The sequence below is a fragment of the Natator depressus genome, chromosome 5, assembly GCF_965152275.1.
Source record: "Natator depressus isolate rNatDep1 chromosome 5, rNatDep2.hap1, whole genome shotgun sequence".
NCBI classification, from domain to species: Eukaryota; Metazoa; Chordata; order Testudines; family Cheloniidae; genus Natator; species Natator depressus.
Window position 1 is genome coordinate 50,961,620 of NC_134238.1, and position 19,919 is coordinate 50,981,538.

The window sequence follows — 19,919 nt, forward strand, 5'->3', positions numbered from 1 at the left end:
AAACACCAGGTCCTTCTGAAAACAGACAACATGGCTCTCCTCAAGGAATCATGGCTCCATTTTCTGTTAGTTATTATCTTAAACACATACCAGTGGTTTGGCCCATTGGGACACTAACAGTTGGAGGGTTTTGTTTTTAGAGATTAGTTCCCTTGGTAGCTTTCCTGGTGGCTGTTACTTGAATATTTTTATTCCACAGCTTCTTGTTCCTCCATCAAAACAAAAGGCTTGTTCATGATCCACATTGGCCACTTACATATGCCACTGGCAATTTACGGCTGTGTTGAATGTTTTCAGAAGTACATGCTATTTGAGGAGCTTGTTTTTAAATTAGGAGATATTTGAATATTTAACTGCCAGCACCCATTAGTCATCTTCTTAAGTATTGAACAGGAGAGGAGTCCTCCTTTTTTTCTATCACAGGTTGTGTTTTTAAAATTTTAGCCACATATTTAATGAGGTTTTTCCATCAGTACAGGAAAACTTCCATGGAAGGGTTGGGAAGCTCTGCTTCTGTCTCTTAAAAAGGACTTCCCTATCCTTTGTGCAAGTAAGGATGGCAGGGAGGTAGGAATATGTGGATCTGACGACGTAAGGTGTCACAGAGATGGAAAGGTCTCTAGAAGTGGCGATCAATGATCTCTTGGTTGATGAAAGGAGGATGAGAAGGAGATGTGCTTCTTAGGAGTGGAAGATTCCCAGAAGAAGTCTGACTGATCTAGTGAAGATCGGTTAAGTCGGGACCCCAGATCAGAGGCAAACACTTCCTGCTTACCAGGTCCCTGATGCTATCCATGGGAGGAGAGGAAGTCTTGTGTGTGTCCACCCTCCACAACCTCTTCCGATTCTTTGTTCACGTCAGGAACTTTGGAAAACCTTGATGTAGGGAAACATTTGCCACTCTTCTTAATGCAGAGCTAGCTGGCTGAGCTGAAGCTATGGGACACTCCTTTAAACTCCCACTTTAAGCAGGATACTCCAGGGACAGTCTCACAGGATACATAAAAGTTGCTGGCAAATGTGCACTGAACAACACTAGCAGAAACAATGCACTTTCCGTTTTATCTCTCTTCTTCCTTCCTGTTGCTAATGGAGACCAGAAAAAATAGTCTTGAGAGCCCTGGAAGGAGCCAGTAAAATCAAATTACCAACCATATTGCCTCTCTCCAGCAAAGCAGGAGGAAGTCTGAGGAGGGAGGGAGGAAGGGAGAGAGAGAAGAAGAGTGCAAAAGTGAGAGCTTTTTATTGGCCGTTGCTTGCTGAAATATATATAAGGTGGATTAGTCTGCACTGGTAGCAAATGGGCACAGGAAGAACTGGAATACCGAATCTGTATATTACCTACTCCCCACACCCCACCCCTGCCCACAGAATGTTATTTACATTGTCTTTAAATTTTCTGATTAGATTTGGATACCTGCAGGACTAGGCATGATGGGTGTTCCTGGTGGCCCTCCACCCCCTGGAGGACCCTAAAAAGGGTAGAAAATATTCCGTTAATATAAAATAAAAAATATTACTGTAAAGATTGAAGATAATCCAAGTGACAAAAGCACATCATAAAGGTTGTGTGTTGTTTTGGTGAAAAGGAACACATTTCCATAGAACAAAAGAAAGACGTACTCCATCATCTATTTTCTTGTAAACCAGTGAATTTACTCAAGGGCAGACAAAAGCTAGTGCCATGGATCTGCAAGCTAAAGCCCTGAATCTCAGTATGTGCAGATCCATGGATCCAGAAAGATCCACTGCTCAAATCTGCTACTGTCTGCCAGTACTGGAGTACCGAAGGGATGCTTTGTTCAGGGTCCAGGGCTGTTAATACATAGCTGATTCTCTGAACCCACCTCTACTATAGCCAGTTTTCCAGCTGGTATTGCTCTCTCCTCACTGACTGTGATGCAGCAGGCTGCTAACTGTAGTGTCAACCCTGGCAGAATAAGCTACTGCCTGCTGTCACACAGTACAGAGATCACATGGGAGGAGAAGAGGTGTTCAATGGAAGTCCGGCCACTGGAAAGAAGTCTCTCTCTGTGAGATGTGTGGATCAAACTTTGGTAGATCCAGGTCCTGATAAATTTAATTCAGTTCATAAAACATCACACATTCTCTTTTTTCATATTTGTACACATATAACTCAGGATAAATGACTTGAGATTAATGACAAAGTGTCAGCACAAGATCAGCTTGGTAAATCTGAGTCCAGATCTGCAGATATATAGCTATTACATTACAGATAAAAGAGAACGGGAGCTCATCTAGTATTTGCTAAATCCATTTAAAAACAAGAAATGTCTATTTTCTTTTTTTCTGTTAATTTTCTGTATTTCTGTGTTGCAATTTTTTCTGTGAAAACAAACCATTTAAACAAACTGCACTGGTTATTAAACAAGCTGTTCTTTTTGTTTTCTTTAAAAAAATTACTCCTATTGTTTTGTGCTAAACAACTTAATTCTTTAGCTCATCAGCACCATAATTTATTGTGTACCACATTTGCAGCTACAGTAACATCTTGAAGTAAAATGAAAAGTTGACTGGTTACAGTTTTGATTCAAATATTCTAATATACAATAAAAAATTAACCCAGAAATTTTCCAATAAAAATGCTATAAATTGCTATTACTAGAAGGCAGTTTTCATTGTCATAGGTCTGTATTAATATTTAAAAATAGAACAGTTGCTATAAAAAAGAATGATTTTGTTTCAATATCCATTCTGTTCACTTCATGTCATGGAGCATACTGAGATTTCAAAGTGTGAAACTGTTTGCTTGAAGGGGCATTGCTGAGATTTGCTATAATATGACCAACACATTTTTGGAAGGAAGGGGGAAGTTTTGGAATTGGAACAATTGAAAAAAATCTTTGTGTGCCCTACAAAACACACCATTTACTGGCTCTGAAGCAGCAGCAATGCATTCATGAACACTATTTGCAGGCGTATGCTATAATCAAAGTCAGTAATGCTGCATTAGTCATTGCTGCCCCTGCCTCTGAGCTGGTACAAATAAAATACTTGAGATATTTGTAGGTTAATACTGCTGGCTGCAAGTTAATGAATAAATTTAACAAATAACTTTATTCTAAACACAAATCTGTTATCCAATAATAATATGTCCCTGAATACCACCAATCTACATACATACACACACATACACTTCTGACCCCTTAAATGATTGGCAATGTAACCTACCAACTACCAGTCTCTATCCTGCACTTCTCCCTCAGTAGTGTATTGAGAAAGACCATGGAGTGCCTCCTGTGTCTACTAACAAGATTTGTTCCACTACAGATGTCATAGATTCATGGAGTTTAGACCATAAGGGACCATTAGATCATCTAATATGACCTCCTGTGTATCAGAGGCCAGTCAATTTCATCCAGTTATCCCTGTGTAGATTAACTGGCCAGAAGAGACCACTGTGATCATCTTGTCTGATCTATGTGATGCAAGCCCTGGAACTTTCCCAAAATCCTCCCTTGAGCGTAACTTTTAGAAAAACATCCAATCTTGATTTAAAAATTGACACTGATGAAGAATCTACCACGACCCTTGGTAGTTCGTTCCAATGGCTAATCACCCTCACTATTAAAAATGTGTCCCAATTTTTTAAACATGAATTTATCTGGTTTCAGCTTCCAGCCACTGCTGCTTTTTATGCCTTTGTCTGCTAAATTAAAGAGCCCTTCAGTACCCAATATTTTCTCCCATAAAGGTACATTGTAATCAAGTCACCTCTCTTCTTTTCGATAAATTAAACAAACTGAACTCATTAAGTCTCTGACTGTAAGGAATTTTCTCCAGCCCTCAAATAATTTTTGAGGCTTTTTGGTGCACTCGCTCCAGTTTTTCAACACCCTTTAAAAAAGTCAAAAAATACAAAGTGTTAGGAGAAAACTGTGGGCACCAGAAGGAAAGGTTATTCATCTCATACAGTAACTGGAGTTCTTCAAGATGTGTGTTCCTATGGGTGCTTCATGTCAGGTGTGCTTGTGCCCCCCCATGCTTTTGATAAAAGATTATCAGTAGTGGTGCCCGTTCAGCCCTACACATCCTCATGCCCCACAGTGACAATATCTAGGGCTGCACGTGCAAACTGTCCTCAGTTCCTTCCCTACCACAAAGTCCCACCAGGGAAACTCCGAAACAGAAGGGAAGGAGGGCAGGTAGTGGAGCAGCCACGGGACACACATCTCAAAGAACTCCAGTTAATGCACAAGGTGAGTAACCTTTCTTTCTTCAAGTAATGTCCGTATGGGCGCTCCATTTCAGATAACTCCCAAACAGTATTCCAACAGGATGGTGGGAGCTTCAGAAGAGACTCCAACACTGAAGACAGAACTGCACTGCCAACTGCCACATCTGACCTAGAGGTATGAACCAAAGCATTGTTCTTGGAAAAAGTATGTACTGAAGCCCTAGTTGCAGCTCTGAAAATGTCAGCAACTGGAACATCCTTGAGTAATGTCATAGACATAGACTGTAACATGGTAGAATGGGCTAACACACTAGAATGAGGTTAGATGTTGGCGGAGTCATAAAATGAAATTATACATCCAGAGATTCACCTTGAGAGCCTTTGGGTGGAGACAGTGGAACTTTTACATCTGTCCTAAATCAAAACAGTCTGGGAGACTTTCAGAATGCTTTGGTCCAGTCTAGATAAAAGATCTATCACCCTTCTGACATCTAAGGAATGGAAAGTAGCTTCCTGTTTGAAATGATGCGGTTTTGGGGGGAAACAGTAAATGAATGGTCTGGTTAAGATGAAACTCAGAGGACACTTTGGGTAGGAACTTGAGATGTGGCCACTTTGAAATCTCTTCCTTGAAAAATACTGTAAAGGGGGGATCTGCTATTAGAGTCCCCCATTCTCTCACTCTCCATGTGGAAGTGATGCCCTCCAAGAAAGCTGTTTTCATGGAGAAGTGGAGTGGAAAACATGTAGCTAATGGTTCAAAGGGGTGTGTCATAAAGCCATTTTAGGTTTTAATCCCATACTGGGGCAGGCTCTCTAACCTATGGATAAAGACTCATCAGGTCTTTAACAAATCTTGAGATTATGGGGTAAGCAAAAATCAAAAAACCTTCCACTGATGAGTGAAAAGCTGTTAGTCACCAAGTGAACCTTGGAAGAACTCATACTGATCTTTTTAATTCTAACAGGTATTCCAGAATGGTGGAAAGAAAAGAACAGATAGGAAGCACTTGTCGACGGACACACCATAGGAGAAATCTCTTCCATTTCTGAAGATATTTCTAGTAGATGTTTTTCTGCTATTTAACAAAACCTGTTATACTGCTGTTGAGCAGGAAATCTCTAACCCCAAGAACCATCTAGCCATGCTTAAAGTCACAAAATGTCCAAATTGGGGTGAAGTGTCCAACCTGCATCCCGAGACAACAGGTGGTAATCTAGAGGAAGTCTCAGCAGCGGACAAGATGTGACTTGAATCAGGTAAGGTACCAAACTTGTCTTGGCCAAGTTGGTACAGTCAAAAGGATTTTGGCCTTGTCCTGCTTGATCTTGTTGAGAACTTTCAAGATCAATGGCACTGCTGGGAACACATCCCAGACGCAGAATCAAGTCTTGCCCAGAGTAAAACTTCTTACACTTTACATTGGTGGCAGTAGCAAAAAGATCCACCTCTGGAAGTCCCCAGGTTAGAAATATACTCTGGAGGACTCATGAATCCAACTCCCAGTTGTAACTGAGAAAAGTGTCTGCTTAGGTGGTTGGCAGTAACGTTTTGTATGCCGTGGAGGTAAGAAGCTAAGATGGCTATGTGGTTGGTAATGCGCCAACTCCAGAGCTTCACTGCTTCGGCACAGAGTGAGGGGGAACACGCCCCACCCTGACGATTTATGTAGAACATGCAGGCCACATTGTTTGTCATGATCTTGACTGAATTGGCTTTGATCAGTGGGGGAAAGTGGGAGCTAGCATTCCTGACTGCCTCAATTCCAGAATGTTGACATGTACATGACTCTCTTGGGAAGACACTTGCCTTGGATGATGTGAGGACCAAGATACACTCCCCATCCCAAGAGGGATACCTGAACAGATAATGGTGGTTGGAGGGGGTTGAAAGAAGGGGATTCCCAAACAGAATTTGGATGGGTTCTTCTACTGAGTTCTGCCACTGGAGACAGTGGAGACAGGATGTGACATGCTAACTCACAAATATGCATGCCACCATATGGCCCAATAGCTGAAGACAATTCCTTGCCAAAATCTGAGGACTTAACTGAATCTTTGCAATAAGAGTCTGCAGAACCACAAACCTGTCCACAGGTAGGTAAGCCCTGGCTATCATGGCATCTGGAGAGGCTCCTATGAAATCGATCTGTTGAACCAGGACCAAAAAGGACTTTACAAGATTGATCTGGACACCTCAGGTGTGAAACAAGGAACATGTCCGTCTATAATGTTGATAGGACCTCCTGATTGGATTGGCCCTGGAGTAACCACTCATTGAGATAAGGGAAGACAATAATGCCTAGACGACATTGGTGAATGGCTCTGACTTTCATCACCTTTGAGAATACCTTGGGGCAGAGGAGAGGCTGAAAGTGTATTGAAAATGTTTGTGATTGACTGTAAATGGAAGAAACCTCTTGTGAGAGAGGTGAATCACAATATGGAAATACATGTCTTGAAGATAGAGTGTCACAAACCAATCCCCGGAATCTAGAAAAGGAATTATAGCTGCAAGAGTCACCATCCTGAATTTCTGTTGTTTCATATAGTTGTTGAAATATCTAAAATATAATATTGGTTTCCATCCCCCATTTTTTGCGGGGACCAGAAATTACTTGGAATAGAACCCTTTTCCCTGGTGCTGAAGTGAAATTGGTTCTATGGCCCCTAAACATAGGAGAGAGGCAACATCATGGAGCAGGTCCTCAAGGAATCAATTCTGAAGCACTTAGAGGAGAGGAAAGTGATCAGGAACAGTCAGCATGGATTCACCAAGAGCAAGTCATGCCTGACTAACCTAATTGCCTTCTATGATGAGATAACTAGCTCTGTGGATGAGGGGAAAGCAGTGGATGTGTTATTCCTTGACTTTAGCAAAGCTTTTTATACAGTCTCCCACAGTATTCTTGCCAGCAAGTTAAAGAAGTATGGGCTGGATGAATGGACTATAAGGTGGATAGAAAGCTGGCTAGATCATCAGGCTCAATGGATAGTGATCAATGGCTCCATGTCTAGTTGGCAGCCGGTATCAAGCGGAGTGCCCCAAGGGTCAGTCCTGGGGCCGGTTTTGTTCAATATCTTCATTAATGATCCGGATCATGGGATGGATTGATTGCACCCTCAGCAAGTTTGCAGATCACACTAAGCTGGGGGGAGAGGTAGATACACTGGAGAGTAGGGATAGGGTCCAGAGTGACCTAGACAAATTGGAGGATTGGGCCAAAAGAAATCTGATGAGGTTCAACGAGGACAAGCGCACTTAGGACGGAAGAATCCAATGCACCGCTACAGACTAGGGACCGAATGGCTAGGCAGCAGTTCTGCAGAAAAGGACCTAGGGGTTACAGTGGACGAGAAGCCGGATATGAGTCAACAGTGTGCCCTTCTTGCCAAGAAGGCTAAGGGCATTTTGGGATGTATAAGTAGGGGCATTGCCAGCAGATCGAGGGACGTGACCATTCCCCTCTATTCGACATTGGTGAGGCCTCATCTGGAGTACCGTGTCCAGTTTTGGGCCCCACACTACAAGAAGGATGTGGAAAAATTGGAAAGAGTCCAGCGGAGGGCAACAAAAATGATTAGGGGGCTGGAGCACATGACTTATGAGGAGAGGCTGAGGGAACTGGGATTATTTAGTCTGTGGAAGAGAAGAATGAGGGGGGATTTGATAGCTGCTTTCAACTACCCGAAAGGGGGTTCCAAAGAGGATGGATCTCGACTGTTCTCAGTGGTACCAGACGACAGAACAAGGAGTAATGGTCTCAAGTTGCAGTGAGGGAGGTTTAGGTTGGATGTTAGGAAAAACTTTTTCACCAGGAGGGTGGTGAAGCACTGGAATGGGTTACCTAGGGAGGTGGTGGAATCTCCTTCCTTAGAGGTTTTTAAGGTCAGGCTTGACAAAGCCCTGGCTGTGATGATTTAGCTGGGGATTGGTCCTGTATTGAGCTGGGGGTTGGACTAGATGACCTCCTGAGGTCCCTTCCAACCCTGATAGTCTATGATTCTATGAACCTGCTGATTCAGCAACTGATCGTCAGATGGGTCCCTGAAAAGGAACAGGGAAGAGAGTTGGAGGGACAGATGGAGGTGAAATGGATGGAACAGGAATTACAACCTTCAAAATCCATTTGTTGGATGTTATTCTCTCACAGGCGGCTTGAAAATGGGAGAGGCAGAATCCAATGGCAGGGAAGAGGGTTGGTTAGTGCAGCAGCAGATTTGTGTGAAATGGGTGGTTTAGACTCTTGACCAAGCCATCAAAACTGACACTTGGACAACGCTGGTGGCTGCGATGTAGTGGTTGTAGTAGATGTTTTCTTCTTTGAATACCTCGGTCTCAGCTTGTGGTTCAGGAGTTCTACAGAAACCAGAAAAATGGGCTGGGCATGACCTCTGGACTGTTTGAGACCTGCTATATTTTTCTTATTTACAGGAGTATAGATCTCTTCTGGTCTTTATTTTATGGGGTAGTTTTTGTGTTGTGTTGCCTCCTGCACTCATTAACTGCATCCACAACCAAGGAATTCAGTGAGGGAGGTGAAAATAAAAATTCTGAATTCTCCTCTGGGACATAGCATTTCTTGTCAGCACATTTGCAAATTGGGGGTGCCCAGGGGGGTCCTGTCTGGCTCTAAAGAGCCTCATTAACTGGGAGTGGCATGCATGCCTAAGCTGAAATGTGTAAAATGTTCAGGAGTTTATGATGGGGACCCTGGACTTCTTCACAAGAATTCTGAAGCCTATCCACAATTCACTTCCTCAAGTCCTGGAATTGTTTAATGTCATGTGCTATGGAAGGCGGTGGAGGCATTACAGCCTCATCTAATGATGACAATGAAATATTCGTATGAGGTTTTACTTCCTTATCAGCCCTTACCTCTTGTTCTTCAAGTGGAGGAGGAAGTGAAGGTAAGGAAGAGCAAAAGTTTCTATGCTCACTGCAGAGTGAACTTCCCCCTTCCCCCGTCAGATGTTGTTGACAGTACGGGGCCCATGGATCCCAATAACGCCAATGAGATGGACCATAAGATATGGGAGGAAGAGGTAGCCACTGTTGGTCACCTCAGGTGGCTTGAGGCCAAGGTCGCCTCTCCTCCCTTCTCTCCACATATGGAGAAGAATAATGTCCCATTGAATAAACAAGAGATTCCTGAATACAGAGTTCGGAGTCAGAGTCAGAATATCCTTCAATATATTTCATGGGAGGTGATAAGTGCTCTCCCTGGATGGTAGAAGTCAGGGAATCAGGGAGGTCTTGATGAGAAAAGTGCCTTCAGTGACCCAGAGGATCTTGGTACTGAAGGATGAGCAGAAGCAGACCATAGAGAAGACTCTGGTTCATTAGGTACAAAGAGGTCTCTTGAGTACCAGAACTCCTGTGGTACCAGAGGAATGATGGAGGTTGATATCAGTACCAAGGTGGATAACTGGCTAGTATGTGCCATAAGGTGAGCCTACACAAACATTTATTCAGGAGATGCAGACCAGGGTATCGAAGCAGGTACCGAGGACACCAGAGAGCCAGATGGTGCTGATCTCTTCATCGTAGAATGTCTGCTAATATGGTTGTGACCTGTAACAGAGAAAGTCTTCAGTACGGGGTCTTGTTTGGAAGAGGAATGGCTCTTAGAAGGCTTAGACATCTCTATGGTACAGGATGCACTTGGAGCCTCAGTAACACTCATTTTGGAGTCTAAGGTCTACAGGGACTGAGATGTCTTTAACGGACATCTAATGGTCATGCTCCTCTTGATGGTACTTGTCAGCTTTGAGTGCAAGGCTATCAGTTCCACAAGTACAGATATAGACTTCTCATCCCCCAAAGCTTTCAGTGACTAGGACCTTGAGGAGTATAAGATAGTGGTTGTTTTATCCCTTGTAGCTCTCGGTGACCGGGACCCAGCAGCTGACAGGGTAGCACTCAGGTAGTTGCAGGAAAAAAAGAGTTTTCAGGCCTTCAGGAGGTAATTATAAGCAACAGAGAGTAAAAATGTCCCATAAAACATTAGCTGTGAGTGTCTTTTTAAGTGATGTGCTACATATCTTTTGGGAGGTTTAAGCTTTTCTAGTTCTTCCAATGAAATTTTTTCTGCAGAGCTTCAAAAATTCAAGCACATTATTGTGTCACCAAGAAAAGGCAGTTTTTTTCTCCTTTTATATTGAAGTATTGCATTGGTTACAGAAACATATGCTGAAGTAAACCACAGCACTCAAGGCAATTTTGACCAGACTGATAACTGTTCTAGTAATGAACACCAACATATGTGCTGTAGATGGCAGACAAAACAACTAAACACGGATCAGATGTTCACTTCTCAACCAATACACCAGGGTTCTTCTTAACATCTGGACGACTATTTCTGTGCCTCAATAACATGTAACATCAATTCTAATGAGCAAACACACACAAGGGTACTTACTACATAATTCCCAGGAGATGCTGAAGAGTACGGTATCTAGAATATAAAGCAAAACAAAATAATATATTTATTTTCCATTAAGATGGAGAAATGCACTCCATACCAAAATGTATTGAGGATCTTATTTTGAAGCACATTTTTAAAATTCATTTTTAGAGAACAGGCAGAGGATAGGGAGAAAATACTGATGTTAAACATAATGCTGTCTAGGAAACATCTCACTGTAAGGTTACTCTATAGTGAAAAGAGCAGTACAGAGTCACAGTCAAAGAGAATTAAATAAAAGATACTTAATATTCCAATTTAAGATTGCTGTGTCCCACTCCTACATAGTAATATATTTGTTGTGTCTTGCACTGTAAATAATCAGGTTGCAGTCAAGACATTGGTGGCTTCTCAGGCCCTAATCCTGCAAAACACTTAAGCATGTGTGTAACTCTGCTCACCTGAGTAACCCTATAGAAGTCAATATGACTGAGTAATATACATGCTTGAGTGTCTGCAATATCAGGGTCTTAATCACTAGCCCCTTTAGATCAACACTCTATGATGTGTGAATGCTGAGAAGCCATTGTTACTTTTAAAAAAAGCAGGCTGCAACCTGTGGTACAAGTTATGTTACTTGCACCCACCAGTATCGTCTTCAGGCTTCATCTGCAGGAACCACAATAATCCAATATAAAGATCCATTAACTTGTGGCAAAAGGTTAGTAGTGAGGTTATATGAGTATTAGCCCAATTCAGGACAGCATTAAGCATGTGCTTAACTTTAAGTCGATGGGACTTAAGCAAGGGAACAGTGATGGACTTAAACATGTGATTAAGTCTTTAACTGAATCAAGAACTACAAGATGACACTCTCTTTGATCTCAAGGGACACTGATGGTATTCTTTCTACATGCTTGAGGAAACAACTTTCTTTTTAAAGAGTCAGTGTCCCAATTGAACATTAAATTCAATTTGTGGAGATTTGAGAACTCCAGCTGCTGGCAAGTAATATAGTTTTCCTCTTCATTAAATAACTTCTATAGATCTTCTCTATAGGATACTGGAGAGTAACAGCTCAGGAAGTTGAGCTGAGAATTAAGAAACTGGAAAATCACTTTGCCAAAAGAAGTTTCTTATCTGACTGCAGATGACAGATAACATTTTATAAATGTATCTAAGGCAGGAGTTGTCAAACATTTTCATAGTCTGGTCCACATCTTTCCCACTCATGATTCAGCTGGCCACTGAAAAACAGCCCGCTATTAAATGGAAAAAACGTTATTTTAAACCCATTGCATTTATCCTCAGAACCCACATTGTGATGTTCTGAAACTCTCACACATTGAAGATGTGAACTGCCTCTTGGCATCTAATCTGTGAAGGATGGATTTCCTTCCAGAATGTATGAGAAATTGAAAAAAATTAAGATAGACTTAACTTTATGGGAATCATTACAGAATATTAGAAGTGAGAGATGCAAAAATCTATTATGCACCTTCCTGTCCATCTCCCCATCAAAGCAGAATTAATCCTTACAGTTTTCAGAGTAACAGCCGTGTTAGTCTGTATTCGCAAAAAGAAAAGGAGTACTTGTGGCACCTTAGCGACTAACCAATTTATTTGAGCATAAGCTTTCGTGAGCTACAGCTCACTTCATCGGATCCTTACAGTATAATTTCTAGTGTTAGTTCAATCTAGCTTTTAATATCCCAAGTAAAAGGTCTACCAGCACTTACTTTGTGAGATTTCCACATTCCAATATGGCTTACTGTCTGAAATCTATATATTATTATGCTGGCATAAAATAGCCAGAGTGCACTATACTCCAGAAATCCCACCCTGTTTCCTTCCTTCCTACACTGGCCATTCCCTGACAAATCTTCTGTGCAAGGGGCAGGAAGGAATAGCATAGACCCAGCTGAATTTTGGAGGTTTTTAAGCTTGGCTGCTCCAAGGGAGGTGCTGTAAATGATTTCTACCCAGGCCAGCAAAAACATCTAGGGCCAGCCCTGAGGCTGACTATAGGGCAGGGGTGGGCAAACTACAGCCCGCGGGCTGGATCCGGCCAGCAGGATTGCCACCGCCGCAGGCTCTGTGCCGTTCTGGAAGCAGCCACGCCACGTCCCTGCAGCCCCTGGGGGTGGGGATGGGGGGGCAGAGAGCTCCATATGCTGCTCTTGCCTGTGGGTACCTCCCCCAAAGCTCCCATTGGCCAGGAACGGGGTACTGCGGCCAATGGGAGCTTCGGGGGAGGTACCCACAGGTGAGGGAAACATGCAGAGCCCTCTGTGCCCCCACCCCCAGGAACTGCAGGGATGTGGTGCCGGCCACTTCCTGGAGTGGTGCAGTGCCGGGGCCGGGAGGCAGGCATGCAGGGAGCCTGCCCTGGCCCTGGTGCACGCCGCTGCCGCCCCGGAGCTGCTCTAGGTAAGCGGAGCCGGGCCGAAGCCTGAACCCCTCCTGCACCCTGCACCCCAACTCCCTGACCGGAGCCCCCTGCTGCACCCCGCACCCCTCCTGCACCCCAACTCCCCACCCTGAGCCCCCTGCTGCACCCCGCACCCTTCCTGCCCCGCAATTCCCTGCCCTGAGCCCCCGCCACATCCCACACCCCTCCTGCACCCAACCCCCTGCCCTGAGCCCCTTCCTGCACCCCGCACCCCTCCTGCACCCCAATTCCCTGCCCTGAGCCCCCTGCCACATCCCACACCCCTCCTGCACCCCAACCCCCTGCCCTGAGCTCCTTCCTGCACCCCGCACCCCTCCTGTACCTCAAACCCCTGATCTGAGCCCCCTCGTGCACTCCACACCCCTCCTGTGCCCTAACCCCCTTCCCTGAGCCCCCATACACCCTGCACCCCTGCTCTGCCCCAACCCCTTTCCCTGAGTCCCTTCCTGCACACCACACCCCCTCCCACCGCAACCCTCTGCCCCGGCCCTGCAAGCAATTTCCCGACCCAGATGTGGCCCTCCGGCCAAAAAATTTGCCCACCCCTGCTATAGGGTCAGAGGAGGATAGATAATGTAGCAGCGGTTCTCAGACTGTGGGTTGGGACCCCAAAGTGGGTCGCAACCCCATTTTAATGGGGTCACCAGGGCCAGCATTAGACTTGCTGGGACCCAGGGCTGAAGCTGAAGCCCAAGTTCTACCCGCACCAGGGACGGTGGGGCTTGGGCTCTGGCCTCCTCTCCCATCACCTGGGCGAGCGGGGCTTGGGCTTTTACACCCCTAAACCCGCCGGGGTCATGTCATAATTTTGTTGTCAGAAGGGGGTTGCGGTGCAATGAAGTTTGAGAACCCCTGATTGTAGTGCAAAAGGTATTGGCCTAAGTAAGCCTAGGTCAGCCAAGACAAAGACTTCCTGTGTGACCTTGAGTAAATCAGTTAATCTACTCTGTGCGTCAGTTCCCCATTTGTAAAATGGGGATGATACTTCTCTACATCACAGAGATATTGTGAGGATAAAAACTCTTTACTATAAGTGAGGTGTTCAGTTACCACAGTAACGAAGGCTATAAGTACATAGACAGCTCAGCCTCTCACTATGTCAGGTGTGTTCTGCAAGGGCCACCTTTATGTTACTGGAATAGCAGAGGGGCCACATTTTAAAAGAGAGTTTAGATCAAGGTCTCTGTTCTGGGGAACTTACAATCTAAACAGACATCGAGTTGACAATTCTTTCCCGACCCCAAATATGGTGATCAGCTAAACCCTGAGCATGCGGGCAAGGCTCACCAGCCAGACACTTAAGAAAGAATTCTCTGTAGTAACTCAGATCCCACCCTATCTAGTGTCCCATCACAGGCCATTGGGCATATTTACTGCTAGTAGTCAAAGATCAATTAATTGCAAAAATTAGGCTATCCCATCATACCATCCCCTCCATAAACTTATCGTTTCCCCTCCTACTGCACTGTCTCAGACTCCCTTAAGCTCTCCTTTAACATCAGTTCATTGGGAAGCAAAGAGGAGATATGCATTATGGCCTTCTTTTAAAACTACTCTTCCCCTCCTCCCCATCTCTAACAATTAAAAATCTATTACAAAATCTGAATAAACATAATGGTTAAGAGAGAAGGTCCCTGACTTCACTACAGGCTCAGCTATGGAATTGCCATGAGCCTCATGTATGGGGCAATGCCTTGTTTCTATTTAGTATATTTTTCAAAAATGTATATAGCAATCAAGTCTTTCCATTTCTCTGAATTCTTTTTTTTTTTTTGGTGGGGGGGGGCCAGAGGGCATGTTTTTCTGGTAGGTATGTTTTAAATGGAAAGACCTGTGGAGCTACATCTATAAGGCTAACAACTAAACTATCTGATGAAATATAGAGCAGGTGGCATAAACTCAGTTAAAACAATCACTGATATAACTTTTTATAAAATCAGCATATACTGTAGGTTTAAGGCAAACCATAATCTGAACTACTTCAACTGTATACTCTTGTCTTGTATGCTCTGACACCCCCTTTTTCCTGCTTATAAAAGAAAATGTCAACAAATCTGTTTACCTTTAATTAAAGATTAGTAACTAAAATATGCATAGGGCTTGTCCTAGATGTGTACTTTCATGTCAGATTACAACAGTTTAAAAGGACTAATTTCTATTTAGTGGGTTTTAAAATTCTGTCTACATACTATAGCTATTTCCCTGATTTCATTCTGATCAGGTAGATAATGCATATTTTAAGTCACTGCCAAAGATCACAATTCAGGAAAATATCCATATTCAAGAAAGCACTTGTGCATGTGCTTAAATTTCAATGACTTGCTTATGTACTTAAGTGTTTTCATGAATCAGGGTCTATATCTGGTCTCTAGCATGTACTTGCATATTGAATTTAATAAACATAAAATTCCATGGCAGAATAATCTTATCTATCTTATTTAAAAACAATCAAGACATTTAAAACAAAAAAAGAATATTAAGGCTGTCACACTAAAAGCTGGGAAAATGCAAGTTAAAGCCTACATTTACTTATTTGTAACTCAGTCATGCAACATTGAGCTCTTTTTCTTTTTGTACATTATTATTATTATGAAAAACTGCCAGGCTCAAGTTCACAGTGTCATAGATTTTGTGTACTTTTTATTTTGGGTGTGTGTACAGATTTGACATTAGCGTATCATGATCCACATTCCACAAAGTTAATATTACTGTAAACTGAGCTGCACCTCTGAATTATATGACAGGTAAGCATAATACAGAGAGAGAGAAAATATGTAGGGGGAGATTTTCAAATAAAGAAGGAGAGTTAAGCATCCAGCGCTCAATGAAAGTTGGGCACCTAACTCCCCTGTGACTTTGATAAATGTATTTTAAACATTTATTGCATTACATGTACAATAATCAGTAAACACCACTAAAGTCAAAATGAGGAAATAATTTACCCAAATATACAGCCAATCTGAACCCAAAGATCTGGCACAATGGCAAACCACACAGAAGCCATACTGTCAAACTACAAGGATCAATTCCTACATAGAAAAGGAATATACAAGAGGATAGCAAATACAAAACAAAACAAAAAATCACAAAAGAACATAGGAAACACTCCTCTTCCTACCCACCAATAAATACATAAATAAATCCCAGTCAAGGATAAACTTGATACACCATGTCCTAGGGACAGCCAGAAATAGGGTCTAGTAACAGCAGATGCACCCCAGCCTACTGTAAATGCAAAGTAGGGATATATGATGATACGTGTTCACTCAAGTACTTTGGGTACAGATTATGAAGGGTTTCACTGTGCTTTCTAAAACTAACCCCTTGAACTTGAAGTTTCTGTAGGGCTAGCAGCCAGGACAAGTCATGGAGGGTGGGCATTACCAAACTGTTCTTGTCCTAAGCAGCTATTGAACAACCTCATTTTGTAGCTGTTGCAGCCTATTAATTTGGAGAGTGTATTACTTTTCATGAAGGCCAAAATTAAATTGTTCAAGCTATCAAATGGATCATGTTTTGAGAAATTACACTATGAGTTTATGATTTGAGTGGTACAGAAATTAATATGTTTTTTTCCATATATAAGCCATCAGACGATACATTAGAGCACATCTTATCAAACTGTGGTCTATGTAGAGCTGGTTGGTCAGATGGTGCTGACTCCTATTCTATTGTGTTATATTGCATTGAAAAAGCTAAAAATATATTAAATACTATGCTAATGTTAATTTTTCCTTTGGGCAATTTGCTGTAGTTGCCTCAGAGCTGTTATGTGATTATGAACAGGAGAGCAGATGGTCTGCACAATCATGAGTGGGAGGAAAGGTGGTCTACTAGAAGCTCTCTATTAAGATGTGGTCCATACTGCAAAAAAAGCTGGAGAACCCATGCATTAGGGTTGGAAAAAAATAGTACAGAGGGCAACAAAATATGGCCTGCACTATTCTATTTGCTGAATATAGGTTTTTTTTCTGTACATGGGCATATTAAGGAGGAGTAACTCCTCAAACATAGGATACTGTCCAACACACTTGAATATTTACTTACAGAATTGGCATTCGTTGGGTTTGGCCACGGTCTACCACCTCCTGGACCCCTAGAATATAAAATGACAGATGAGGATTTAATCAAACAAAGTTTGGTTTCTGGTCAACTCTGCTACCAAGAATCTAAAGGTCAGCAGCTCTATGGTGTAACTTGAACACAATCTGTTCCCAGTGTAGAATATGCTTTTTTTAAAACTGCTATCTTTTGCTGGCCTCTTCTGGTAGCATCATCATTTTTCACTGCAGTAAAGTGTGATTATAAACTACAAGTATACCTTGTTTTAGTGTTAAACTAATACAAGATCATAGCTTAAACTACCACTAGCATTTAAGCAGTTTACCAGATACTATACAAAATTATTCTTAAACGATTATGTCTGTCACCACAAGCTCACCAGTTATATCTAGACATATCTCAGTGGCTAAATCATATATTGTGGGCTTCTGTACTTTTCAGGACACCATCTGCTAGGAACTACATGACAACAATTCCTTCAGAGCTTTGATCCCAGGGGTATAGAAAGCGGTGTGGGAGACACTGGAGTTTTCCACAGATCATAGATACCTGCAAATTAGGGATCCAACCTTCCTGTGTATTCTGCAGGATGGCAAATCCCACGCCCTCAACAGCGTGACTTGAAAGAAAATGTAAGTTTGTGCCCCTATATAGTTTTTTTCCTGCACAGGGGAGCACTTGGCCCAATGTTATATAAACACAGCATTATATGGGTTAATTGAATTATTATGGTATAGTAATATTAAAAAGACAGTAAAATGTGCTATTGATAAGATTCAAGACAATTGATTCCTCATAAGGAGTATTTTTAGTTGTATTCTGGTTATTGACACCATAATACAAATTTGGAGCCAGTACTACATATGTGGTGAATGTCTACCTACAGTATGGCCCAATAGAAAGGTACTAAAACATGTACTTAACTTTAAGCATGCAAGTTGTATACAGGCTTAAATTTCTTCCTAAACTGAGTCCCAGACTAACAGGACTTAGGTGAGAAGGCTATGACAGACACAGAGGCAGCAGTGGTCATGACCCAAGTATCGGAAGACAATGAAGTTGACTGGATGTGGAAGCTGTGGCATGTACATGATCCTCAAGGGGGTACCTGAAAAGAATTTCGCCTGCATGAAGTGCCGCCTGATAGAGCTGATGGAAGAGAAGATCCTAGGATTGGAGATGCAGGTGGAGACTGTGGCTGCGTTTAGAAGGGGGTTTGAGTGGATGATGGAGCAAAGACATGAGGAGGCTGAAGGGAAAAGCTCAGACTTGCAGATGGAAGCAGGACCAAAGAACTCTGAGGGGATACTGCTGGATGAGGAAAGTGGACAGTGGAAGCATGTGACTAGGAGAACCAGGCAGAGAAAAAGACAGGGCAGTGAAGGAGAAATAGAGCTCAGGAACAGGTTTGCGGAGTTGGAAAATGAAGAAGGGGCACAGCAGATGGTCACTGAAGGTGAGAGAGCAAGGAAAAAGAGAAGAGCAGATAGTCCTATTGGAAGAGGGCAAGAGTCAATGGAAATAACACCACCAAATATGAGCCCCAGGAGGATACGGGATGGGTTGCAGAGGATTACAAGGGACAATAGGAATCGAGAGGACTTGTGGCCAGATGGAACAGGGGATAGACTGGAGAATTGCACCATCGCCAGGAAAGGGCAGGTCTACGTGATTGGGGACTCATTGCTGAGAAGAATAGACAGGCCTGTAACAAGAGCTGATCCACAGAACAGAAGGGTGTGCTGTCTGCTGGGTGCTAAGATACGGGATGCGGACCTGAGGCTGAAGAGGATCCTAACAGGAGCGGGAAAGAATCCATTGATTATCCTTCATGTGGGAAAAAATGATATGGCTAGATTCTCGCTGGAACATATCAAGGGAGACTATGCCAGGCTGGGGAAGACGCTAAAGGAAATCGAGGCTCAGGTGATCTTCAGTGGGATTCTGCCTGTTCCTAGAGAAGGGCAAAAAAAGATGTGACAAGATTATGATGCTCAACAGATAGCTCAGGCAGTGGTGCTATAAGGAGGGCTTTGGGATGTATGGCCACTGGGAAGCATTCATGGACAGAGGACTGTTCTCTTGGGATGGACAGCACCTGAGTAGGGAGGGAAATAGACTTCTAGGATGGAGGATGGCATAACCGATCAAGAGAGCTTTAAACTAGGAATTTGGGGGAGATGGTTGGGAGACGTCCAGGTAACCTGCACGCTAGTTATTCTCTTTGAGAGGGAAGAAAACGAAGTAAGAAAGGATACAGCCATGGGTAGGAGAATGGACATAAGGCAGAAGGGCAGTGTACATACCAATCTAATAGGTAATACTGGCAGTAGAATGTATCTGCCCAATCGGGTAAAGAATGTGAGTGAAGCCAAATGGCACAAATTAAGATGTTTGTACACTAATGCGAGGAGCCTAGGTAACAAAACGGAGGAACTAGAGCTACTGGTGCAAGAAGTGAAATAGAATAGAAAGAAGGGATAACAGAAACATGGTGGAATAGTAGTCATGACTAGAATACGGGTATTGAAGGGTATGTGCTGTTTAGGAAAGACAGAAATAAAGGCAAAGGTGGTGGAGTAGCATTGTATATCTATGATGAGGTAGACTGTAAAGAAATAAGAAGTGATGGAATGGATAAGACAGAGTCTGTCTGGGCAAACATCACACTGGAGAAGAAAGCTACTAAAGCCTGCCCTGGGATAGTGCGTGGGGTGTGCTATAGATCGCCGAGATCCGATGTGGATATGGATAGAGACCTCTTTAATGTTTTTAAAGAAGTAAATACTAATGGTAATTG

At 42.9% G+C, this 19,919-nt stretch overlaps 1 protein-coding gene across 2 annotated transcripts in view; it reads right to left on the reverse strand.

Annotated features, from left to right (window-relative positions):
* Positions 1-19,919, reverse strand: part of SSBP2 (single stranded DNA binding protein 2) — a 271,926-nt gene that overhangs the window by 25,370 nt on the left and 226,637 nt on the right. For both annotated transcript variants that reach the window (XM_074952804.1, XM_074952803.1), the window contains exons 10-12: positions 17,105-17,153; positions 10,621-10,656; positions 1,418-1,472 (exon numbers count right to left, since the gene is read on the reverse strand). In XM_074952804.1, the coding sequence (XP_074808905.1) occupies positions 1,418-1,472; positions 10,621-10,656; positions 17,105-17,153 (140 nt within the window). The remainder of the gene's footprint in view (positions 1-1,417; positions 1,473-10,620; positions 10,657-17,104; positions 17,154-19,919) is intronic.